We start from the raw sequence: 19,955 nt of genomic DNA on the forward strand, positions 1-19,955 counted from the left end.
TATTACATCTATCTATATATATAAATAACAGATATAGTGGGATACATTAGTCATTTAGAAATATAAGTCCGAGCCTGCAATTTTACACCATTGAATTTTCAAAATGTACGTCCATTACAAAAAACATTGGAATCTGCGAAAACAATCGGAATTTAGAAATTTAGAAATTTATCAATTATTAAGGACTTCAGCTGAATGTCTTCATCCATGGGCACGAAGTAAGCAAAGATCATCATTGCACTTGCAGAATATGAAAATTTTGAAAGAAATTTAGCCGGTAAAAGAACTAATGAATTTCTAAAGGACAATAATCCTGAGCTTTACAGATCAAAATCGTAAGTAGGGGGCAGAGTATAGGATGTGGCCTCATCTAACAAGCGTTCCACTTGACGACTCATCTCGTCGGTAAAAACAACTTTTGGGGGCTGTATAGCGGGGCTCTGGACTAACTTCAAGCTGGGATCACCGACCAATTTTTTCAACAGATAGACGAATGGCTTCTCAACGTTATAGTTCGTCTTTGCGGACATTTCAATGTGGTAAAGGGTTGACTTGTGATCAAAGTTAATCCATGTTTTCCAAGACTTTTTAGGCATGATATCCACCTTGTTGCCACAAATGACAATCGGTATGTCGCCGCATACTCCCACCAAGTCGCGGTGCCACCTATTCACATTATTATAGGTATTCGCCTTGGCCGTATCGAACATTATTATGGCACATTGTGATCGGATGAAGTAGCCATCGCGCAGGCCATCGAACATCTCGTGACCGGCAGTGTCCCAAACATCGAAGCGGAAAACTCCTCTGTTGGTGTGAAAAAGTAAATGGTTGACCTCCACACCCAAGGTCGCATTGTGTTGCACATTGAACTCGCCGGTCAGATGTCGCTTGACAAATGTTGTTTTCCCACTTTCCCCGTCTCCGATTAGAATCAGCTTGAAAGTGGCCTTCACTTCCTCTTGAGATTGCATGATCGACAAAACTTAATATTCTTGTTTTATTAATTTGAATTGAACTTATCCCGCCAGCGGTTTGTGTAGTATTGAAAGTTTTTGAGACGAAACACGTACTTATATATCCGAACCTACTTTGTGCAGGAAAAATGTAAAGGAAAAAGTTGTGATCTGTTTTACGAGGTAAATAGGTTTGAAATCTTTGGGTACTTAAAAACTCCTAAAAATGTAATGTATTATTATTATTATGAAACTTAATCAGTTAATTTTTATAAATGTTTAATATCCACTCGGGCTGATGAATAACTTCGTCGGTTTAACCTGAGTTTTAGCCATCTGCAGACTTTTCGACAAGAAAAAGACCAGTAAGCAGTATGCAAAACTAAGTTCATGGCTGTATCGCTCTATATATAAGTATATGGTAATTACTTAGCCTGGATGGCAGCTAGACGGTGTATGAATGTACAGCCTCTTCCTCTACCAACAAGGCAACTAAGTAATTAACAAATTAAAATATGGGAATGAGTTTGTGCACAAGGAACAGGGATATATACAGTCTTCGGAGAACTGAAAGCATTGCAAGTTGCTGCAGGGGTCAAAGGACACAACTATAAAACAATTTTAGTGGCAGTTCAGGGAAGTCGGGGAAATTATGGAAAGCTTTAATGTAATCCAAAATGCCAGATGTAAATCTACAAATATATAAAAACCCATTTATTTGCTGCATAAAGTTTTGAATAAATATGGTTATATATTTATATTTTATAGTTAATTATGAGTTAATTAGCTTTACTTTAAGACTTTGTCCAAATCCCATATTATATGGACGCAAAAGATTTAATTCTTGACTTGTATTGGGTTTCGGGCTTCTTTAACAATGAAACAGCATTGTAATTGAATTTGATGCAAAAATAAAATAGTTTAAATAGCAAATAAAATTAAGTTAAATGAAATGTTACAAAACGGAATTTGAATACGCTTTCAGAAAATAGAAAACAGCGAGCTATGTAGAACGATTATAGATATATAAACCATATAACATTTTATAATTCTTTTGGTGCTAGGATAAAAAACAGCTGTTAAAATAGCTATAGTATAATTCACTTTTATTCAAATTCTATTCGACAAGTGCTTCCTAATTCGTAATGAAGCCTAAGTAATATTTGCAAATTGATCAACTACATCCTCCCAAACTATACCCATTATTTGATTCCGCTTGGCCTCATCCAACAACCCATTTTCGGAGCAAAGCGCGTGTTGGCCAAAAGCTGTCGCATCAAATGAGAATCATAAATAATTTCATTTTCATTTCGGCTTCAATCCAACCCCAAAAACCCCTTCGACCAAAGATTTTGGCTTTTAAAAGTGACACACACACCCCGCCCGAAATCCTTAAACCTGTAATTTACGAGAGGCAACTGTTACACGCACAATTTTATATGTACATATGTTTATATATATATATATATTTACAATCGCAAACAAAAGGAAATTGCATTCAACAATAGTTACAATTGCTGGGGGAGGCCGAGAATGCCATAAATCATACGCCCAGTTGTACACGAAAGCATTTGCTGGGGCGTTAATGGTAAATAAATAACATATTAAAATTTCCAGTCAATAGGTTTAAGCCGTAATTAAAAGTCATAATGCGAAGGCGAGTGTTTGTCCTTCGCCGCTTGCCATTTCCATCGTCTTTGCCCATTTCGTCCTGAAACGCCAGCAGCAGACGGTGCAAAAGTTTTGGCCCCCCAAAAAGGTCAATTAAACTGCATTAAGTTTAATAACTTTCAGTGCCCGGAACAGTTGCGAAGGACTGCCGATTGGGGTGGGCGAAAGCTGTGGGTTCCTCGGCAGGACCAAACAGGATCAGCCTTGGCGAGCGGATTATGTAGAAAACAGACATACGAATAGAACAGATTGTGCGGCAGGCCACATGCAACGTCAACAACAAACAACACCTGTTTATGGTTTTTCGTTAGCAGAAATTTTACAACTGCCAGGACGAAAAGGACGAGGAATGCGATAGAACACACACACACACCTCACGTCGTATATGTCACGTTTGTATATGTGCGACGGCGAGGCCAAAACTTTTCGTAGCCAACTAATTTTTCCTGTCAAATGCACAGACGACAACAAGGAACCCCCAAAAAAGAAGGACATAAGCGAAATATTATCTGCGATGGCCGACATTTTAATATCCTTGCTGCCCTCGTAAAGCTAGTGTGAATACTGCAACTTTTTACACGTTACTTGCAGATAAATGCGAAGGTATATCCAATTAAAATTATTAAGTGTTAAATGTGAAATACTTTCTACGCATAAATGATATGCGATCATGTTTGGCTTCATACCAAATAGATCAATGGTATAGCTTATTATGAATATACCCTTCTGGCAGAGTATGTGCCCCCCAAAAGGAACATTATAAAGAAGCAAGGAGGAGCAGCAAAAGGCTGACTTGGGTTGGCTGGCTTGGTTGGCAGGCGACGCGACGTCTTGGCGGTTCGGATTTGGTGGCTGAAGGTGAAATTAAATGTAAATGTAAATGTATGGAGGAGTAGGGGCGACAGGGATGCGTACTCCCCGGACGTACTATTATATATATATATATATATACCATCATATATCTCGCAGATGCTGGGACCGAATGTATCTGGAGCGGGTTGTCTGCTCTTCACGCTTGATTATGCGTTTGCATGCACATAAAGGCAGAAGTCAAACACGGCACAAACCTCGACCTTTTTTATTATTATTATTTTCTTTTTTTTAAACACGGGTATTTACATGGCTGACTTTGACGGCAGGTGTTGGCTGGCAGTTGAGGCATTTGATGGCATTTCGTTCTGCAGATCGACTGGGATAAAAACTGCGTGCGTGCCATAAAAGTTATGGCATTTCTGGGGTCAAACTAAGGGGGTGGCTGGCATTAAAAACCACATTGTCTGCGTTATAATGTTACATTTATGCGCAGCCCGTTTTTCGCTTTTAATTGCTTAGCTGACCTTGCTCGACGAGTGGGTTAATGGGTTAGCCTTTTTCGGTCCGCGCTATCGCTTTTAATTTATCCAATAGCCGATGTAGATATTGCATAATTGCAATTTCAATTTGCCAGTTTTAATATGCAGCTAAGGACGCGGGCGCTTTAGCGTTATAATTGTATGTTGCCACTTCATTGCTAATTACTAGCTTTGCATAATTCAATCTGCTTTTCAAGTGCTGAAATTACACGAAAATGGCGGCTTTTTATATGTTTTATAATTTATGAGTTGTAATAAACTGTAAGTTGCAGTGAAATTATTGGTTTCGGAAATTAACCAAGCGGGAAAATAAGAAAATTTACCCTGATCAAGACCCTCGAAGTATTTAAAGGTGAGCCATATCAACAGGCTCTCTATGGGCGCAATCTCTTGCCAACGGTTGCCAAGCTCTTATTTTGCTATTATTCTTTTGTTTTCGCCTCGTCTTTCCTTAATTATAAAGCTACACGAACCCGGCTCACACTCACACTCGGTTTCATACATATAAATATATATGGGTTTTTATAGCTCGACAGCCCAAAAAACCAAAATGAAGAAAAAAAATAATAGCATGGGAGAAGTAGAGGGAAAACTCATATTCCCATTGGCATCAAATTGTCTGCACGACAAGGTAACAGAGTATTAAAAATTTCAGCACCAGCACCAGCAGCAACGGAATTTTCTGACCAGCGTTCGTCCGAGATGTTTTCCCGGCCAGTTTGCCCCTGCTTTCCCAGAATTTCCCTAGCAACGCAAGCCGCTTAACGCAGCCAACTGCCAAATGTAAATATACTCCAACCCCAAAACCGACAAAAAAAAATATAAAACTTTCTTAATAATACAACGAGCAAAAAAAAAAGGCGGCCCAGAAGGAGGAGTAAACTCGGTCCAAGGCGACGGCAGACCCGCGAGGAAAATTCGCATTGTTTTCAGCTTTTCAGCGCCCAAACAACAACCGAAAAGCGGAAAGCCGGGGGTTTGGGCAAATAAGTGGGCGTGGCGTTGGGACGACGGTTTCCCAGAACCGGGGGACAGGCATTGGGAACTTAAAAACTTTGGCCATATCCCGCAGCTATGAACAACAGCAATCAATTTTCACATGCCGGCGAACAAATGTGCCCCACCAGGATGTCCCCCAGCGCAAAATGGGGCAGAGGCGTCGGAATGGGGGGCGGGGGGCGGCCGGTGGTAGCCGGATTGCCGAAGAAGTAGTTTTAAATTATAATGCCCCTTCGCGTCGCAGATCCATTATGCTGGTCCATCATCAATGCAGGAAATCAAAGGAGAAACCCTAGGCAACAAAGGCAACACCGGAAGTCCCTGCAATCCAAAATGAAGTCTAACACTCATTAAACCTTTCAAGTGTAAATTAGGCCTTAGTAAGGAGTTGGGAAGTGAATCTAGCTAACAAGTAACTAACAGAACAAACAATAATGTGTTACAAAATTATTGCTGGCACATACATATGTATAATAATATGCAAAAAAAAAAATATATATAAACCTATATAGTGTTACACTTTATTGTTTAGCTAATTGAATTTAAGAAAGTATCATACTTAGTTTAATTATCAGCAGAAAGTATTAGAAAGTACTATTTTTAATATAACCAAAATAGTTTTGTTTTATTTATTTTCTCACCTTTATGTTGTTTTTTAACCTGAAATTTATTTTTGCTTCTAAAGTTTTTAAAAATATTCCACAAATGTAGTTTTGCTAAGTCCTGCGACTTCGTAAAGTCAAATTCACACTATTCATTTTAATTTTTAAAGAGCCATCACTGGACATTTTGTTCACTGTCATATTTGCCAAGCGCTTCACATCAAATCGCAATCAGGTTGGATAGATGGATGGAACAGGACTATATATATATATATCTATATCTATATCGAGTGGCGGTGGGCCGGGGCGCCAAACGTTGATTAATTTCTCGTTTTTACGCCATTTTCTATTTGTCTTGTGCGGTAATTACAACAAGTCCTTGGAGCAGGATGTCCAGATGCCCAGATACTCAGATAGCTGGATAGCCATCCAACTTCCTGCCGCGTGTCCAAGACAAACACGAAAATTTCCGAGGAGCGTCAGAGTCCGGCGGTTCCGATCCGCTCCGCTCCGCTCTGTTCCGCCGGACAGACGGACGGACGGACGGATTGGACGGACTGCTTCCGGTAATTGAATCAAATGAAGCAGCATTAGTATTAGCTTCTTATGGTCGGTATCGTTCGGGAGACGCTTCCTCTGGCATAACTCTGTTTATTTTTGTAAATTAATTTTTAATTTAATGTACGTGTGGTGGGCGACGCGCTAGTTTCACGCCACGATGGCCGGAGCGACAGGAAGTGGGCGGGGCCGAGGACCCACCGCCCACCCAAGGCAAACAGCAAAAGCAAAACAAAACAAGAGTGGAAAGCCAAACACGGAATGGCCATTGGACGTGGAACACTGTATGCTCTAATGGACAATTTTTTATTTTGTATAAATATATAAAGTTGAAAGTCCTGCAGGAGTAAGTTAAATCATGTTTGCATAATGGCAATAATTTTTAGATAATTTATAATATTCACGCAAGATGAGCTAGGATTGAATTCTAAATATAATAATCCCAAGTAAAAATTATTAGTTAATTTTTAAAGTGATCTACAGATTAGTGTGCATATTAATATTTTTAGAAAACAGTTTTGAATTCCTCCGTTCGCCTAACCAACCGCAAATACCCTTAATTTCTGTAGCGGACCAAGAAAGCACCCGAAAATCTGCCCAGAACGAGTAGATGAAGTAAATAGTCCCTGGCCCCGGCTCCACACACAAATATAAAGTAGGAAAAGCAGTTTTCAGCTGGTCAGCAGGCTGTCGAAAATAAAAGTAAAACAAAGTGGGGCGGCGTTGAAGGGGCGAGGCGGTCTACGGTATAAAGCGAAAAGACGACGAAATACTTTTTCAAGATAAACGGAAACAAGCCAAGATGGAATTAATTTTCCGCTTTGAACAAACAAGCGGATGTAAATAAAAAAAAAAGAAACACACACAAAAAACGAAACAGGAACCAGCAGCAACCTAGAGAATCCAGCGAAGACGTCAAAGTCAAAGGAGTGGGAAAAGGACCTTCGCAGGCGGTCCAAAAGGAAGTAGACGCACTTCTGGCCAAGGGGAGTTCTTGGGAAATGGAGACTCGGAGGGTCGGTTGAACTGGAGCTACGATGTCTGCCAAGTTTAGCAAATTCCGCCTGGACACGGGCTGGGCCAACGTTATGTGCTGTTAATGAGTGCACAAGAAGTTTAATTGTATGACTGCCTACACAGCGAAAAATAAGTGCTGCAAACTTTACAGAATATATGCTATATAAACCACAGAATGAATTGAATTTGGAGGTATAGATATATCTTATTTGTAGAGATACAATATAATATTACCAAACTTAAGTACATCTTTTCGGGCATGTTTAATTTTAGGCACTGAATATCTTTCTTAGTACTTTCGCTATCAAGAGCTTTGTATTAGTACGATTTCTTTCAGTGCAAATGGAAAACTGTGAGGAAAAACAAGGAGATGGCCTCAGATGGGCGTGCGGTAACTACAACACACACGCATATTGACAAATTGCAATTTAAATAGACAGCAATAAGTTAAACAGACGCACACACTCAACGCATTAACATGGGGCGGATATCGAAGGGAGTTGGAATTGCGGGGCGGCAGCCGAAACACGCCACGTCTAATTAGTTTTGCTGGGTGCTCCGGGAGCTCGTGGGTCAGGGGTCATGGGCATCAGTCGGCCGAGATGGTAGAGATGAGCAATAATTAGGCAAAAAGTTAATGCGATCGGGGAATTACAATGCATTTAGCCACGGATAGCTGCCATTGAACAAGAGACATAAATTAGGGAACAGTATCTAATGTAAATGTTAAGGCCAAACCCACTTAAACATACCAAAGCTTGAAACTTGATTACTACTGTGGACAGCAATGCACTTAGTGACGAAGCGCACCTATTTACGTTTGTACCAGAAACAGGAAAATTAATAATATAATAGTTTTAAAAATTGAAGTTTTTGTTGTATGTCACATAAATTGTGGTGTAGGGGGTTCAGTGTACGTGGCTTAGCGGGGTATGCAGGATAGTTCTTTATTGTTTGTGTGTGGCAAATGTTGATGGAAACATTTACGCACACACGCACACAATTTAACGCGTTTACACACGCTGATAAACAGCAGACACACACACACACAAGCACGCACTCACAGAAATAGAGATGAATAGAGGGTAAGTAGTAATTGATGAGTTTCCGTTTATGGGAACATCAATCATACGCACTGTATACCAACGCTTTGCAATCAGGTTAAATAAATAGTCAACCACACTCTTTGCTTCTCCTTTATTTGGCAATGCATGGTCAAAAACTATCTAGCACTATATACATGGTTATGGTGCGTGTATTCAAATCTCATGTTTCGGAATTCCTTATGACAGCTGCATTGTTATTTGAATCAGTTGCAATTTCTTTCGTTGCGACTGGAAGACTCTGCCGCTTGGTCCAACATAGAATATTCACCCAAATCAATCCACAAATACCCATATAGATGACACGGAATCGGGGTGCAACCAGGGAAAAGTTCAAGGCCTGCGCGGGCAACCAGAAAATGCAGGAACGCATAAAAGTCGGCACGAATTTTTCGCGGAGTTCCAGGAAAATATCCTCAGAGCCCTCCATGATGGACATGCCTGAAAAATTAGTTTGTTATTTGTGAAATAACAAAGAGCATATGTTAAACATACAAAAATAAACATGCATTTAATATACATTAATTAATCTTTATATTTAAAAGTATCAGAACAACTTACCTGCATAAAACACAGTCAATAGATAAGGCGTTAGTACAAACTGATCAAGCACTAATTTTTTAACTATGATAACCTTAGTGGTGCCAGGAAAAGCGCGATCTAACCATTTGTACCTAGGAAATTAATTATTTGAATTATAAAGATTTGTGCTTAATTATATTTAAGACATCAAAATAAAAGCTAAAGCAGGCTAGGTAAGCAAGATCATTTTTGGTGCTTTTGAAGTTTCTTTAAATAGTGTTTTTGCATATTTGTATTTAATTTATGGTGTGAGAGTATTCATTTATGTGTAAGTGTTTCATCCATTGTGTATGTGTTCGTGATATGTATTTATAATATTCCGAGATGTTTATCCCGCATGTTTGTATATCCTTGTGTGCATCCTGTTCTGTTTTGTTTTTCGAATGGGTGATCCCCAGTAGACAACTTCCTTCAAACTTTATCATCCTAAACTTACGTTGCATTTTGACTTTTATGTCGTGCAAATACGCCCCATTTTCTCAGTGCGTTGCGTGCTTTTCTGGGCAGCTTTTCCCTCTCACTCAATTGAAGAGGAAAAGCTTGGTGCTCTGGTGGCGTGGGTGCTTCTAAAGAGAAAGTGTGAAGAGAAAGTGATAAAAGTGGCGGAGAGCCATGCTCTTGACTTGCGACACGTGCTCATGGAGCTTTTACGGAATCGTAAACAAATTGATAAAAGTCAAAAACAACAACAGAAGCGTACGGCGAAGCAAATTGAGGAAATAAAAAGAATGGTTAAATGGCGAGCATGTAAGTGTGAGTAAATTGAATGGTCCACAGATGTGTTAGTATGCAGACACAGCCTCGGCCAACGTAATAGCTCCGATTTATATCATATTTTAAGGTGACTGTTCTCCTTCTAAATCATAGTATTTTTCTAAATCATAAATTAAGAATTTATTAGAAATTATAATAAAAAGGTGTAGATTTCTTGATAAACTGATTGGATTAGAAATCAAAGAAAAAAGCAGAGCTACTATGTCGACCATCACTGTTTACATGTACAAGTAATAATAATATGTGGCTTTGTATGTACAGATTCATAAAACTGAAAGGCACGAACCAAAGGTAAAGTGTTGGGGCATATACTGCAGTACCCATCACGGCATATCTTCCTATTGTTGCATAATCGATATCCTCGGGCTTGCTCGCCGTCTACAGGGCACATAAATAGGATTAGAAATCGCCAGATATACCCCTCGGACATCGGATATATCTCCCAAATCATATTCTCCACATAAGTGTCTGTAAATAATATTACTTACGGCCAACCAGCGTTTGGATGCGAATTGCTGGGAATACTCGGCGCCCACATAAAGACTCCCATAGATGGCGCTATTGGTGACGAACGGATATCGATGGAACAAGTTGCGAACTCCCGAAATTAACCGAGCCATTATCTCAATTGCTTAAATTTGGATTAATTTTTATAAAAGATTTTTTGTTACAACTTTGTAATAAATTTTTTTTTTGGAAGCGGCCAGCCGCCAACGCTGACGGAGCTTTACTGAGGAAAATTCCAAGCGATGGCTCAGCTGTTACAAAAGACAATAAGTGAAAAGCAGAGAGCCAGGCATAGATTAAAAGAGAAAGACGGTCAGCTAAGAGAAAATAAATATGTTTACGTTTTCTGAATACAAGCAAGAGCGTGGAGTAAATTTTGTTTTTCTTTTTAATGAAAGCTTAAGAATGCAGTTAACTAAGCGATATCTTAGAGGGCCTTATCAGTCTTTACAGATTAGATTTAATTCTAGTACTTACTTCCAGCATTTATAATAATACTTCATCAACGAAATATAAAGGGGAATTTAAAAAAAAATTTAGTAGGCCATTGAAAAATGGGAATTGGTTAACGAGTTCGAAACAATGTTAAAAAATCAGGAAATTGTGATGATGGGCATCCGAGGAACCCAAAACAGAACCGCGGCTGAGACTTCCAGCACTCCATTGAAATCGCTGTATAGATTTAAAGAGGTGAAATAGGAATATCCAAAACAAACAGTTTCATTTTTGATTAGGATTTATATTTGGGTCGATCTGACGAATTTTACGGCGACTATTAGAGCAATGAAAATATTGATACTTTACAAGTTTTTTATAAACTCTTACGAACTAAAAAGCAAACATGTTACAAAATATTTTCCAATGCCTAACGAAAATGCGGTTCAGTCTGGATTAAAAGCATGTATATTCATATATTATTATAAGTTATTAAATATATAAATTATAAAATCGGACTACTATATCCGGTAGCTGTCATAGAAGCAGTCGGAAAATTAAGTAAAAATATTAGAAAATGAAATTTTACATTTTTTTTTTTTAATTTTTAATCTCTGTGAGGGTATTTAAGCTTCAGCTTATTGAAACCAGCTTCCTTTCTCGTTATCCTTTGGCTTTAACTATATCTTCTTGGACCCATCAGATGTGATCACCATAGCAGAATATCAATTCAATGGGTTAAATAGTCGTTGGCTTAGCAGCCTTTTGTCACTTATTATTTCATTGGATCAGCTGTTGTTATCGTCTTTATAATTAATTGTCAATAGCAATGCCTATATTGACGGGTCAACAGCATATTTTCAGTAAGAAAACCGGCCAGCTTGTAGGGGTATAAACACCTTAATCTAATGACGCTTCATTTAATAACCGCAAAATGATTATCAGATGCACTCTACTATTGCTTTCTGTCGCTGGAGGTTATCAAGTGACACCAACTATTGAAGAAAGTGTTTTTTCTTATCAGAACATTACCAAAGGTGCATTCGTTAAAATCGGACGCGGTTATTATTTCATTGAAACTAAGAAGAGAACAAATTTGAGTGATGCATCAGAATCTTGTCATCGAAAAGGTGCCCATCTAATTGTTTTTGAGACCATTGAAGAATGGGACTTGGTTAACCAGTATCTGTTCAAGAACGATATAGATGACTTGTACTGGACTTTGGATGCGGATGTGGAGCAGGAAGGAATCTTTAGCTGGTTTTCTACTGGCATTTCTATAAAAATAGATCTATTCAACCAGGATGTATCCCAAAGCAATGATAGAATCGAGTATTGTGACTCTACGAGATATAATTTAAATGAATTCAATGTAAATGAGGAGAAGTGCAAATATGAATGCCTCTACATATGTGAAAAGTGGTATCCAATACTAGAATCTTTTTATATCTAGTTCAAAATGTCATATGCTGAAAATTAATAGATTTTTTTACATAGTGCAAAAACATCATCAAGAATTTTACTGAAACCCATGACGCAAAGGCAACTCTGGAGTATTCTCCACATTCTCTACCAATTGCAAAATTACCTCAATCATGCTTACAATACGTATGTATCCCTCTTAATCAAGGATACATGCAACTTCTCTATGTCAGCAAAACCGAAAATGAAAAACTGAGGGAAAAACAACAAAAGTTTGGCCCATAAAAATGCAATAAGTGTATCAAGTCTTGGCAACCCTTTTTGGCTAATGGCAATTTACGCACGACTAACAAACACCAGAGGAAAGCTGGGAAGGCAGTTGGGGAAAGTCGGGGAAAAGCCTTCAGAACATATGCGAGGGAATGAAATCGGTGGCGGAGTAGCGACAACTTTGATTGAGTGCCGGGGAAACTGAAGGCAAAGGTGTTAAAACTGAAACCAATTTAAAAAGTTGTGCGATACCATATGGAAAGTGAGCCCGGAAGGCAGCAACTTTCGGATAGCTGTTGGTATACTCGGAAAAATCTAAGAAAAGCTTCTGAAACTAATGTTTAATTCGTTGCAAATTTTAGTAAATATTGCTATATTCATAATAGGAAATCTAATTATACAACTATTTGACTTCCTGCTCTTTAAAAAAAGTCTAAACATTGATAGAGAATAAATTTTATACAAAAGCAAATATTTTAAGGGCGAAGTATTGTTTTAGATTTATTTATTGTAGTGTACCCACAAGTAGGCAGTCAGTTAGTGACAAACAAGCCGAGCACACAACGCAGCACACACCTGAGTACTTTCACAGTCAGGTGACAAGACGGAGACATCGACGACGACAGCGACACGAGGTGGGAAAGGACCAAGGATGAACCTGAGCACCCTCCTGAGGAGTGTGAGCAACGGTCTTGGCTTCGGAACCGCCACGAGAAAGAGCGACTTGGGCCGTCACCTGGGCACTCCTAGCTCCACGTCGAGCTCGCCTTCCAATAATTCAAATTTGGATCCCGTTTCCAGTCTCTTAATTCCCTCGGAGGACGAAGACGAGGCCATATCACTGGGCGAAAATCACCTGGCCTCAGCTGATGCCAGTCTGAGCAAAAACCTGTCGACCAATCCCTACCAGCAGACCGTCCAACAGATACTGCGTCTGGTGAACGAACTGGAGCACACAATTCACGAGGATCGGCAGCAGGAGTTCAAGCTCCGAATGGCCCTCGACAGGCAGACAGAACGGGTTCAGGAACTGGTGTTTTCACTGGACACGGAAAGGAAGCGAAACGAGCGACTGGTGCAGCTGCTCCGGGGAATCGATAGCTCCAGTTCGGGTGAGAGCGATCCGGAGAAGACGGGCCCCAGCGGCTCCCACGTGAACTCCATTGGTGAGCTGTACGACTCCATCAGTCCCCTGCTGATGCAACAGCGGTAAGTTTTCAACAATATTAGAAAATATATATATAGGTACTAAGTAATCTTTTCAGTTACGTTGAGCTCTCCGTGTCCCATCGCCAGAGTCGTCGGCAGTTAGCCAAAAGGGAAAAGGCTCTCAAGGTACTTCAAAGCAAAACGGAGCAGCTGCACTCCAAATACGACGAGCTATTCGATGAGTACCGGAGTGAACAGCGTCGCTTCGAGATGCTGTGCACCCGCTATATCCAAATGCAGTTGAAGAAGAAACAGCAAATCTTCAACCTGAAGAATACACTCGGTCAGGCTAGCGAGTGTATATTCCATGCCCAGGTGGTCATCGATGAGTGTTGTCATGCGGAGAAGCCGCCCATTTCTCCGGAGAATCTGGAGAACTTTCGCAGGAATCTAGAGTGCTTTATGGATGCCCTCAGGAACTGCTGCTGCCTGCGAAAAGTCCACGAGCTTCAGCAGCAGCAGCTCAAAAAGGAGGAAATGGAAAAGTGTCAGAGCCAGAATCCAGTCGATGACTTGCTCACTCCGAGGGCCAGGGAACGCTCAAGTCAAGAGCAGAGTAGTGACACCTACGTTCAGAATCTCTCCAATCGACATCCTCGATTTCGTCGTTACAGGCATTCAGCTCGTTAAATCTTCACTTTTGGTTACTACTTAACGTTAGGTTTGAAATCTTTTAACTAGAAAAAATTGTGTCATTTAGACAATGGAAAGTGTAAAAAAATAACAAAAATATGTTTATGCGAAATATAAAAACTAAGAAAACCACAGATTTTATTATTATTGCGTAATTTATAATTGCATCAAAGAATCAAAAAGCGAAAATTTAACTCACCACTTAGGGAAACTAGATGGCCATGAAAAATTCGTTCTATCTGATTATGATATTTCTCTTACCTTATTCAAATCGAAGTATATCTGGAATTTGAACGAAACACTGAGATAAAAATATCGCCAAAATGTCGACACAAAGACCCAAAACCTTGTCGACCGCGAAGGAGTCCTTTCGAGCGTCCGCGGTCAGCGCAGACAGCCGATCCGAAGTTATCTCTCACAGTGACTCGGATGAAGAATGGGAGCTGGGGAATGAGGATAAGCCGGCATCTGATGTCACCATCTATAACTACTACAACATGGGACCAGCATTCGGCAAGAAGTTCCCATTGCCGTATATCCGCTTGATGATAGCCCAGGTGGTCAAGGAGAAGCTGGCAAACAAGACCTATAATCAATCGGAAGCCCTTAAGTGGACCCGCGAAGTCGCCGATGACATAAACATAAAGATGAAGGGACGCGGATCTTCTCCGAGGTTCAAGCACGTGGTTAACGTAATGCTGTACCAGCAGACCGGAGCCGGGTGTTTCTACGGAGCTCGCGCCATTTGGGATGAGCTGTCCGATGACTATGTAACCTTCACCTTTGATGGTGGCAGTTTTATCTGTATTACTGCCGTTTTTGGTTGCTATCAGTACTAGGTTGAAGCACAAGCAATCAAATATAAGAAATTGTTCAGTATTATGCAGTTGAATAAAATGGACGTATGTAAACTTTGTTGCGTTTGATTGTTCAAACAACACGTAAAAGAATTCCCTCCAAAAGTTCAAATTACAGTGTTACCCTATTGGTTGCGCATCAGTGTTACCACATCCACAATCCGACACAATCAGCTGACACCCGCTCTGCATGGCAACACTGTAGCACGCACATGTTGTTTATGTTCGAAATTTACGGATAATTTTATTTTACGCCGCAGAAAAGCTCAATAAATGCAAACAGGATGAAGGTGAAAATGATTAGTCGCAATCCGGATAACTATGTCCGAGAAACCAAACTGCAACAGCACAAAAGTAAGTTTGCATACGAAGGAAGACCAACGTATTATAAGAATGCCACTTTCAGTGCCCAGGAACTACGATCCTTCGCTGCATCCTTTGGAGGGTCCCAGGGAATACGTGCGCGCTCTGAATGCCACCAAGTTGGATCGAGTGTTTGCCAAACCCTTTGTCTGCAATTTGAGCGGACATCGCGATGGAGTCTCCTGCTTCGGAAAGCATCCCAAGCAACTTTCCACCTTGGCTACCGGCGCCTATGACGGCGAAGTGCGCATTTGGGACTTGGCAAATCGTATTAGCTCCAGGAACTTTGTGGCCCATGATGGTTTCGTTCGCGGCATTGTTTACACCCAGAACGGAGGTCGCATCTTCACCGTGGGCGATGATAAAACCATTAAGGTTTGGAAGGCAGAGGCTCCGGAAGTCGGCGAGGATGAGGTGCCGGTGAACACTATACTGAGTAAATTTGGACTGCACGGCATCTCGCACAATCGCAAGGACAACAAGTTCGCCACCTGTGGTGAGGTATGCGCCATTTGGGACGAGAGTCACAACGATCCTCTGAAGACATTGAAGTGGGGCGTCGATACACTGCACACCATATCCTATAACCCCGTGGAAACAAGCATCCTGGCGTGCTGTGCCAGCGATCGCAGCATTATCCTGTACGATCAGCGAGAGGCGCAGCCACTAAGGAAGGTCGTCCTCACCATGAAGAGCAACAAGCTCGCCTGGAATCCCATGGAGGCGTTCAACTTCACAGTGGCCAACGAGGATTGCAAGTGAGTAAAACGGACATACGAAGGGGATGTGTTGCTAAAATCTTTATTTCTTACAGCCTTTATACCTTTGACACTCGCAAGCTGCAAACGCCGCTGAAGGTTCACTTTGACCATGTTTCCGCCGTCACTGATGTTGACTACTCACCCACTGGTAAGGAATTCGTCTCGGCCAGCTACGACAAGACCATTCGGATCTACAATGCCCACCACAGTCACTCGCGGGATATTTACCACACAAAACGGATGCAGCATGTGGTCTGCGTGGCCTGGTCCCTGGATAATCGATACGTTTTCTCCGGCTCCGACGAAATGAACGTCCGCATGTGGAAGGCGAATGCCTCCGAAAAGCTGGGCGTCATTCGTCCACGTGAGCGCGTCAACTTTAATTACCAGGAGGCGCTGAAGCAAAAGTATGCCGCTCATCCGCAGATCAAGCGCATCGCCCGCCATCGCCAGGTGCCGCGTCACGTGCTCAATGCACAGAACAAGATGCGCACGGTCAAGGAGAAGGAGCAGGTCAAGGAGGCCAATGTGCGCAAGCACACCAAGAAGAGCAAGAAGGTGCCCTACGTCAGCGAGAAAAAGAAGCATGTGCTGAAGGAGGAGGTGTGAGGATGATTGCTTACGACTGTAGTTGGATAAGTTTGAATAAAATTGATTTTTGTAAGGAGACTATGTATTTACGATGTCTCGTATATATTAAGGAACCTAATATTCCTCGAATTTCAGACTTAACACTCATTGTTCTCAAGTGACTTTCAGGGTGGTCAAGGCAAACTGAAGTTATCAGTGAATTTGCTTAGTTTAAGCTATTGTTTGGCTTTAATGCAGTGATACTAGAACAAAGAAGATGTTTAATGTGCTGATAAACTCTAAGGAATACTATCCTGTTGCTTTAGAGCTAAAACTCATTTGCTTTGGCATGCAGCAACGTTTCGCGGAAGTTTGAAATTCAATTCGTATCCGATAAGCCCCCGCGGGCGATAACGTTTTGGGGAAAATCGGAGAGGCGTGTCCATTTCTAGGGGATTCTCGATTATAAAAGGTTGCCAGCCCCGCCGTTGGTGCTCAGTATTTGTTCGTTTGTTGTTACGGCAGCCGCCAGTCGGTCGTTAGTTTTTGTTTTCGTTCATTTGTTTATACTCGCGCGGCACTCGGCCCCCGTCCCGTTCCCACATAACCCGTTTGAAAGGCATCAACTGAGTAGCATTGAAATCATGGAGGCACTGGGGGATCTCTTGGCGCCACACAGCGAACTAATCGCCAAGGTAGCCGGCACCATAACTACCCTGCAATTCCTGTCCGGAGTCGTTCTGATGAACGACATCCGCAAGAAGGGTAGCAGCGACGTCTACCCGGTGGGCCCATTTCTCTTCGGAGTGGTGCTGTAAGTAACCTAATTGGGATTCCGTGATGCTCCACTGCATGCGACATCGAAGAAAACTTGTGGGCAGGGGGCAGGAAAAGCGAGTGAAAAACACAAAAGCCAACGCATCTGTGTGGGAATTGATTAAATTTTTGAACTGTCGCCATGACAGCACAGAATCGAGTCTCTTCAAGGCCGCCAGTGAATCGGTTTTGCACTTGATTCAAGAAGATAACAATGGAATCGATTACATCACTGCGATGGCCAAAAAGGGAATTCCACTTCGATCCTCCGCGACCGTTACATTTCGAAATCGTTAACCTTGTCGAGAATCCGACAGCAGCGCCTTTGCCGCCTTATCGATGCGAGACCCCTCCAAACACGTAGCTCTTATCTGAAGTGTATAATTTTAGAGCTCCTCTATTTCGAATGCTGATCCGGTAGAGTCTGTCCAAATCTGGGAGAGCCGCTAATCGTTTATATGACGGGCGAAAGATACGCGACTCGCCCTCTCCACGTGCTCGGCATAAAGCGGGGCTGCCCAGATTCCAAAGGGGGTGGCCACCAGTGGTGGCGATGGGAATATCTTGTCAGCTGTACCCACTATAAATATAATCTTCTCTAATTATAGCAGTAAGGCTTGCCCATGTGAATAATAGTGTTTGCTTAGCAAAATATCTTAGTTTTTCAACTATACTTCCCATAATAATACATTTACTTAATCAAATCCAAATTCGTGCTGGCTAAAACACTAAATGTGGATGAACTCTCGTGGCATTTACCTCTTTATTTTTAAATCGTAAACTTTCCACTGTTTGTTTTGTACATCTCAAAAGATGATAAAGTGGATAAAGTGCCATATGGCAGCAAGTGAGTACCAAGTGAGTGTGCCATCACTGCCGGGTTTTACTGGGGGTGGTTTTCCGGAAGGTGTTAACTTGGACTGTGTCAAGTGTAAGGACCCGCAGACATGCAAGCGAAGCAACAGTTGTATGCTAAACGAATTCCACTCCACCCAATGGGCGCTCGAGGTCTGGGTCAAGGGCAGGTTCCCCGGCCAGTTTGCATTTCATTTCGCCCAGCACGGGTGTATTTCATCATTGTAGTGGGTTTGTTTATAGGTTGATCGATGATAATGCTGATTATTTGTTTTCCAACGCGTTGAGCTCCTTATCAAATGCTACGTGTACCACGATTTGCACGCCGGCCCTATTATGCTTATTTATCTATCTCCATCTAGTATAGAATCTGATAACGCAATTAGTAAATGTAAACTGGTTTTTTCAATGAAGTGGCAGGCTGAAATGTTTATACTAATGGTCACTGGAGCACTTTAAATGAAAACTAGTTCCATTTCTCTTGATTTGAACTTTCTGTAGGGATTTACTGGGGGAAAACTGGTTTGGGCAGGGTCAATTAATTTGAATTAATTATAATATCTTCAGAGAACTATGCTATATTCTACAAGTAAACTGGAATTTATAAAATTTGGAGCCTTATATATAAGAATTTATTTAAATGAATAGTCTAATTTTAAGAAAAACTTCCTTCCCAGAAAGAAGCTTTGATTTTGGGAGTAGGAATAATATAAAAACCAAATTTTCTCCTAAATGAAAGTAACTAATTAATAAATTGTTGGACATTTCTAGGACCGTTCTCAGCTTGAAGCTGGCCAACATTATGAATGATGCTGCCATGATCAATACGAATTTAATCGGCCTGGTGATCAACTTCGTCTTCCTGTTCGGATTTTACTACTACGCCTCGAGCGCCAGCAGGAGCAAGATCTGGAAGCAGATTGGCTATTCCTCGGTCTTCCTATTGGTCATCACCGCGTATGCCAACTTCGAGGATCCGGCCAAGATCGAGTTCCGCCTGGGAATGCTGATCACCGGCATCCTAGTTTGGATGGTGGGCTCTCCCCTGCTGCATCTGCCGAAAATCATTGAGAAGAAGAGCACCGAGGGAATGCCGTTCCCAATTATCTTTGCCGGTAATCTGGTGGCACTTTCCTGGACGCTGTATGCCATCTCAATCAAGAATACTGTGATGGTGGTAAGTTAGAAATTAATTCTATTAATAGAGAAAGTAAATGTGAACCGAAAATTATTCTATTTCAGCTGCAGAATCTTTTGCTGCTGGTCCTGGGCGGCATTCAGCTCTCCATGTTCGCTATTTATCCCAACAAACCGGCTGCCAAGAAGCCTAAGGACAGCAAGAAGGACAAATAATTGAAATCGAACGCTTTACCTAGAAAAAAGGACAAATAATGGGTTGTTGCAACAACATTACCAAGTAATAAGTAGCTAGGCTCGAGGAATAATCAAATTATTGCTTGAATTTACACTAAGCCGCCGCAAGAAAACTAAATTTGAGCTAAACGAATTATTTTTCTATATAGGAAATATTTTCTTAGAACAAATCCAGCTAACTAAGTTGCTAGCTAACCTAGAATTGTTATTATATTGACTATTATTGTATATAACTACTACATACTTGCAATTTTTGACAATAATTCAAA

General features: G+C 41.1%; 6 protein-coding genes across 10 annotated transcripts; 4 read left to right on the forward strand and 2 right to left on the reverse strand.

Annotated features, from left to right (window-relative positions):
* On the reverse strand, positions 1-1,031 carry LOC117140237 (GTP-binding nuclear protein Ran-like). Its single transcript, XM_033303039.1, has one exon. It carries the CDS (start codon positions 972-974, stop codon positions 321-323), a length of 654 nt encoding a protein of 217 aa, XP_033158930.1. The 5' UTR covers positions 975-1,031; the 3' UTR covers positions 1-320.
* Positions 1,032-8,337: 7,306 nt separating this feature from the next.
* On the reverse strand, positions 8,338-10,881 carry LOC117141690 (mpv17-like protein). Of its 5 annotated transcripts, none has more exons than XM_033305295.1 (5): positions 10,599-10,881; positions 10,103-10,245; positions 9,901-9,992; positions 8,820-8,932; positions 8,338-8,699 (listed from the first exon to the last, which is right to left on the reverse strand). In XM_033305295.1, the coding sequence occupies exons 2-5, from the start codon at positions 10,232-10,234 to the stop codon at positions 8,422-8,424; spliced, it is 615 nt and encodes a 204-aa protein (XP_033161186.1). In that variant the 5' UTR covers positions 10,235-10,245; positions 10,599-10,881; the 3' UTR covers positions 8,338-8,421. The 5 variants fall into 5 exon arrangements, with proteins under 5 accessions (XP_033161186.1, XP_033161187.1, XP_033161184.1 ...); XM_033305296.1 differs by lacking the exon at positions 10,599-10,881 and adding an exon at positions 9,277-9,406 and having other exon boundaries at positions 10,103-10,194; XM_033305293.1 differs by lacking the exon at positions 10,599-10,881 and having other exon boundaries at positions 10,103-10,329.
* A 1,895-nt stretch (positions 10,882-12,776) lies between these two features.
* On the forward strand, positions 12,777-14,224 carry LOC117141658. Its single transcript, XM_033305248.1, has 2 exons — positions 12,777-13,457; positions 13,514-14,224. The coding sequence occupies exons 1-2, from the start codon at positions 12,901-12,903 to the stop codon at positions 14,085-14,087; spliced, it is 1,131 nt and encodes a 376-aa protein (XP_033161139.1). The 5' UTR covers positions 12,777-12,900; the 3' UTR covers positions 14,088-14,224.
* Positions 14,225-14,348: 124 nt separating this feature from the next.
* LOC117140738 (tctex1 domain-containing protein 2) lies at positions 14,349-15,002 on the forward strand. Its single transcript, XM_033303815.1, has one exon. It carries the CDS (start codon positions 14,414-14,416, stop codon positions 14,927-14,929), a length of 516 nt encoding a protein of 171 aa, XP_033159706.1. The 5' UTR covers positions 14,349-14,413; the 3' UTR covers positions 14,930-15,002.
* A 142-nt stretch (positions 15,003-15,144) lies between these two features.
* LOC117141176 (DDB1- and CUL4-associated factor 13) lies at positions 15,145-16,747 on the forward strand. The gene is made up of 3 exons (XM_033304514.1): positions 15,145-15,301; positions 15,354-16,068; positions 16,125-16,747. The coding sequence occupies exons 1-3, from the start codon at positions 15,232-15,234 to the stop codon at positions 16,678-16,680; spliced, it is 1,341 nt and encodes a 446-aa protein (XP_033160405.1). The 5' UTR covers positions 15,145-15,231; the 3' UTR covers positions 16,681-16,747.
* A 396-nt stretch (positions 16,748-17,143) lies between these two features.
* On the forward strand, positions 17,144-19,919 carry LOC117140837 (sugar transporter SWEET1). Its single transcript, XM_033303945.1, has 3 exons — positions 17,144-17,455; positions 19,084-19,489; positions 19,555-19,919. The coding sequence occupies exons 1-3, from the start codon at positions 17,286-17,288 to the stop codon at positions 19,663-19,665; spliced, it is 687 nt and encodes a 228-aa protein (XP_033159836.1). The 5' UTR covers positions 17,144-17,285; the 3' UTR covers positions 19,666-19,919.
* Positions 19,920-19,955: the final 36 nt, after the last annotated feature.

Source organism: Drosophila mauritiana, chromosome 3L, assembly GCF_004382145.1.
Source record: "Drosophila mauritiana strain mau12 chromosome 3L, ASM438214v1, whole genome shotgun sequence".
Lineage (NCBI taxonomy): Eukaryota > Metazoa > Arthropoda > Insecta > Diptera > Drosophilidae > Drosophila > Drosophila mauritiana.

Coding starts and splice junctions, on each gene's coding strand:
- LOC117140237 (XM_033303039.1), bottom strand. CDS start 974: ATGCAATCTCAAGAGGAAGTGAAGGCCACTTTCAAGCTGATTCTAATC.
- LOC117141690 (XM_033305295.1), bottom strand. CDS start 10,234: ATGGCTCGGTTAATTTCGGGAGTTCGCAACTTGTTCCATCGATATCCG. Junction 9,993..10,102: donor CATCCAAACGCTGGTTGGCC/GTAAGTAATATT, acceptor TGTGCCCTGTAG/ACGGCGAGCAAGCCCGAGGA. Junction 8,933..9,900: donor GCCCCAACACTTTACCTTTG/GTTCGTGCCTTT, acceptor TTAATTTCCTAG/GTACAAATGGTTAGATCGCG.
- LOC117141658 (XM_033305248.1), top strand. CDS start 12,901: ATGAACCTGAGCACCCTCCTGAGGAGTGTGAGCAACGGTCTTGGCTTC. Junction 13,458..13,513: donor CCCCTGCTGATGCAACAGCG/GTAAGTTTTCAA, acceptor TAATCTTTTCAG/TTACGTTGAGCTCTCCGTGT.
- LOC117140738 (XM_033303815.1), top strand. CDS start 14,414: ATGTCGACACAAAGACCCAAAACCTTGTCGACCGCGAAGGAGTCCTTT.
- LOC117141176 (XM_033304514.1), top strand. CDS start 15,232: ATGAAGGTGAAAATGATTAGTCGCAATCCGGATAACTATGTCCGAGAA. Junction 15,302..15,353: donor CAAACTGCAACAGCACAAAA/GTAAGTTTGCAT, acceptor TGCCACTTTCAG/TGCCCAGGAACTACGATCCT. Junction 16,069..16,124: donor GTGGCCAACGAGGATTGCAA/GTGAGTAAAACG, acceptor TATTTCTTACAG/CCTTTATACCTTTGACACTC.
- LOC117140837 (XM_033303945.1), top strand. CDS start 17,286: ATGGAGGCACTGGGGGATCTCTTGGCGCCACACAGCGAACTAATCGCC. Junction 17,456..19,083: donor TTTCTCTTCGGAGTGGTGCT/GTAAGTAACCTA, acceptor GGACATTTCTAG/GACCGTTCTCAGCTTGAAGC. Junction 19,490..19,554: donor TCAAGAATACTGTGATGGTG/GTAAGTTAGAAA, acceptor ATTCTATTTCAG/CTGCAGAATCTTTTGCTGCT.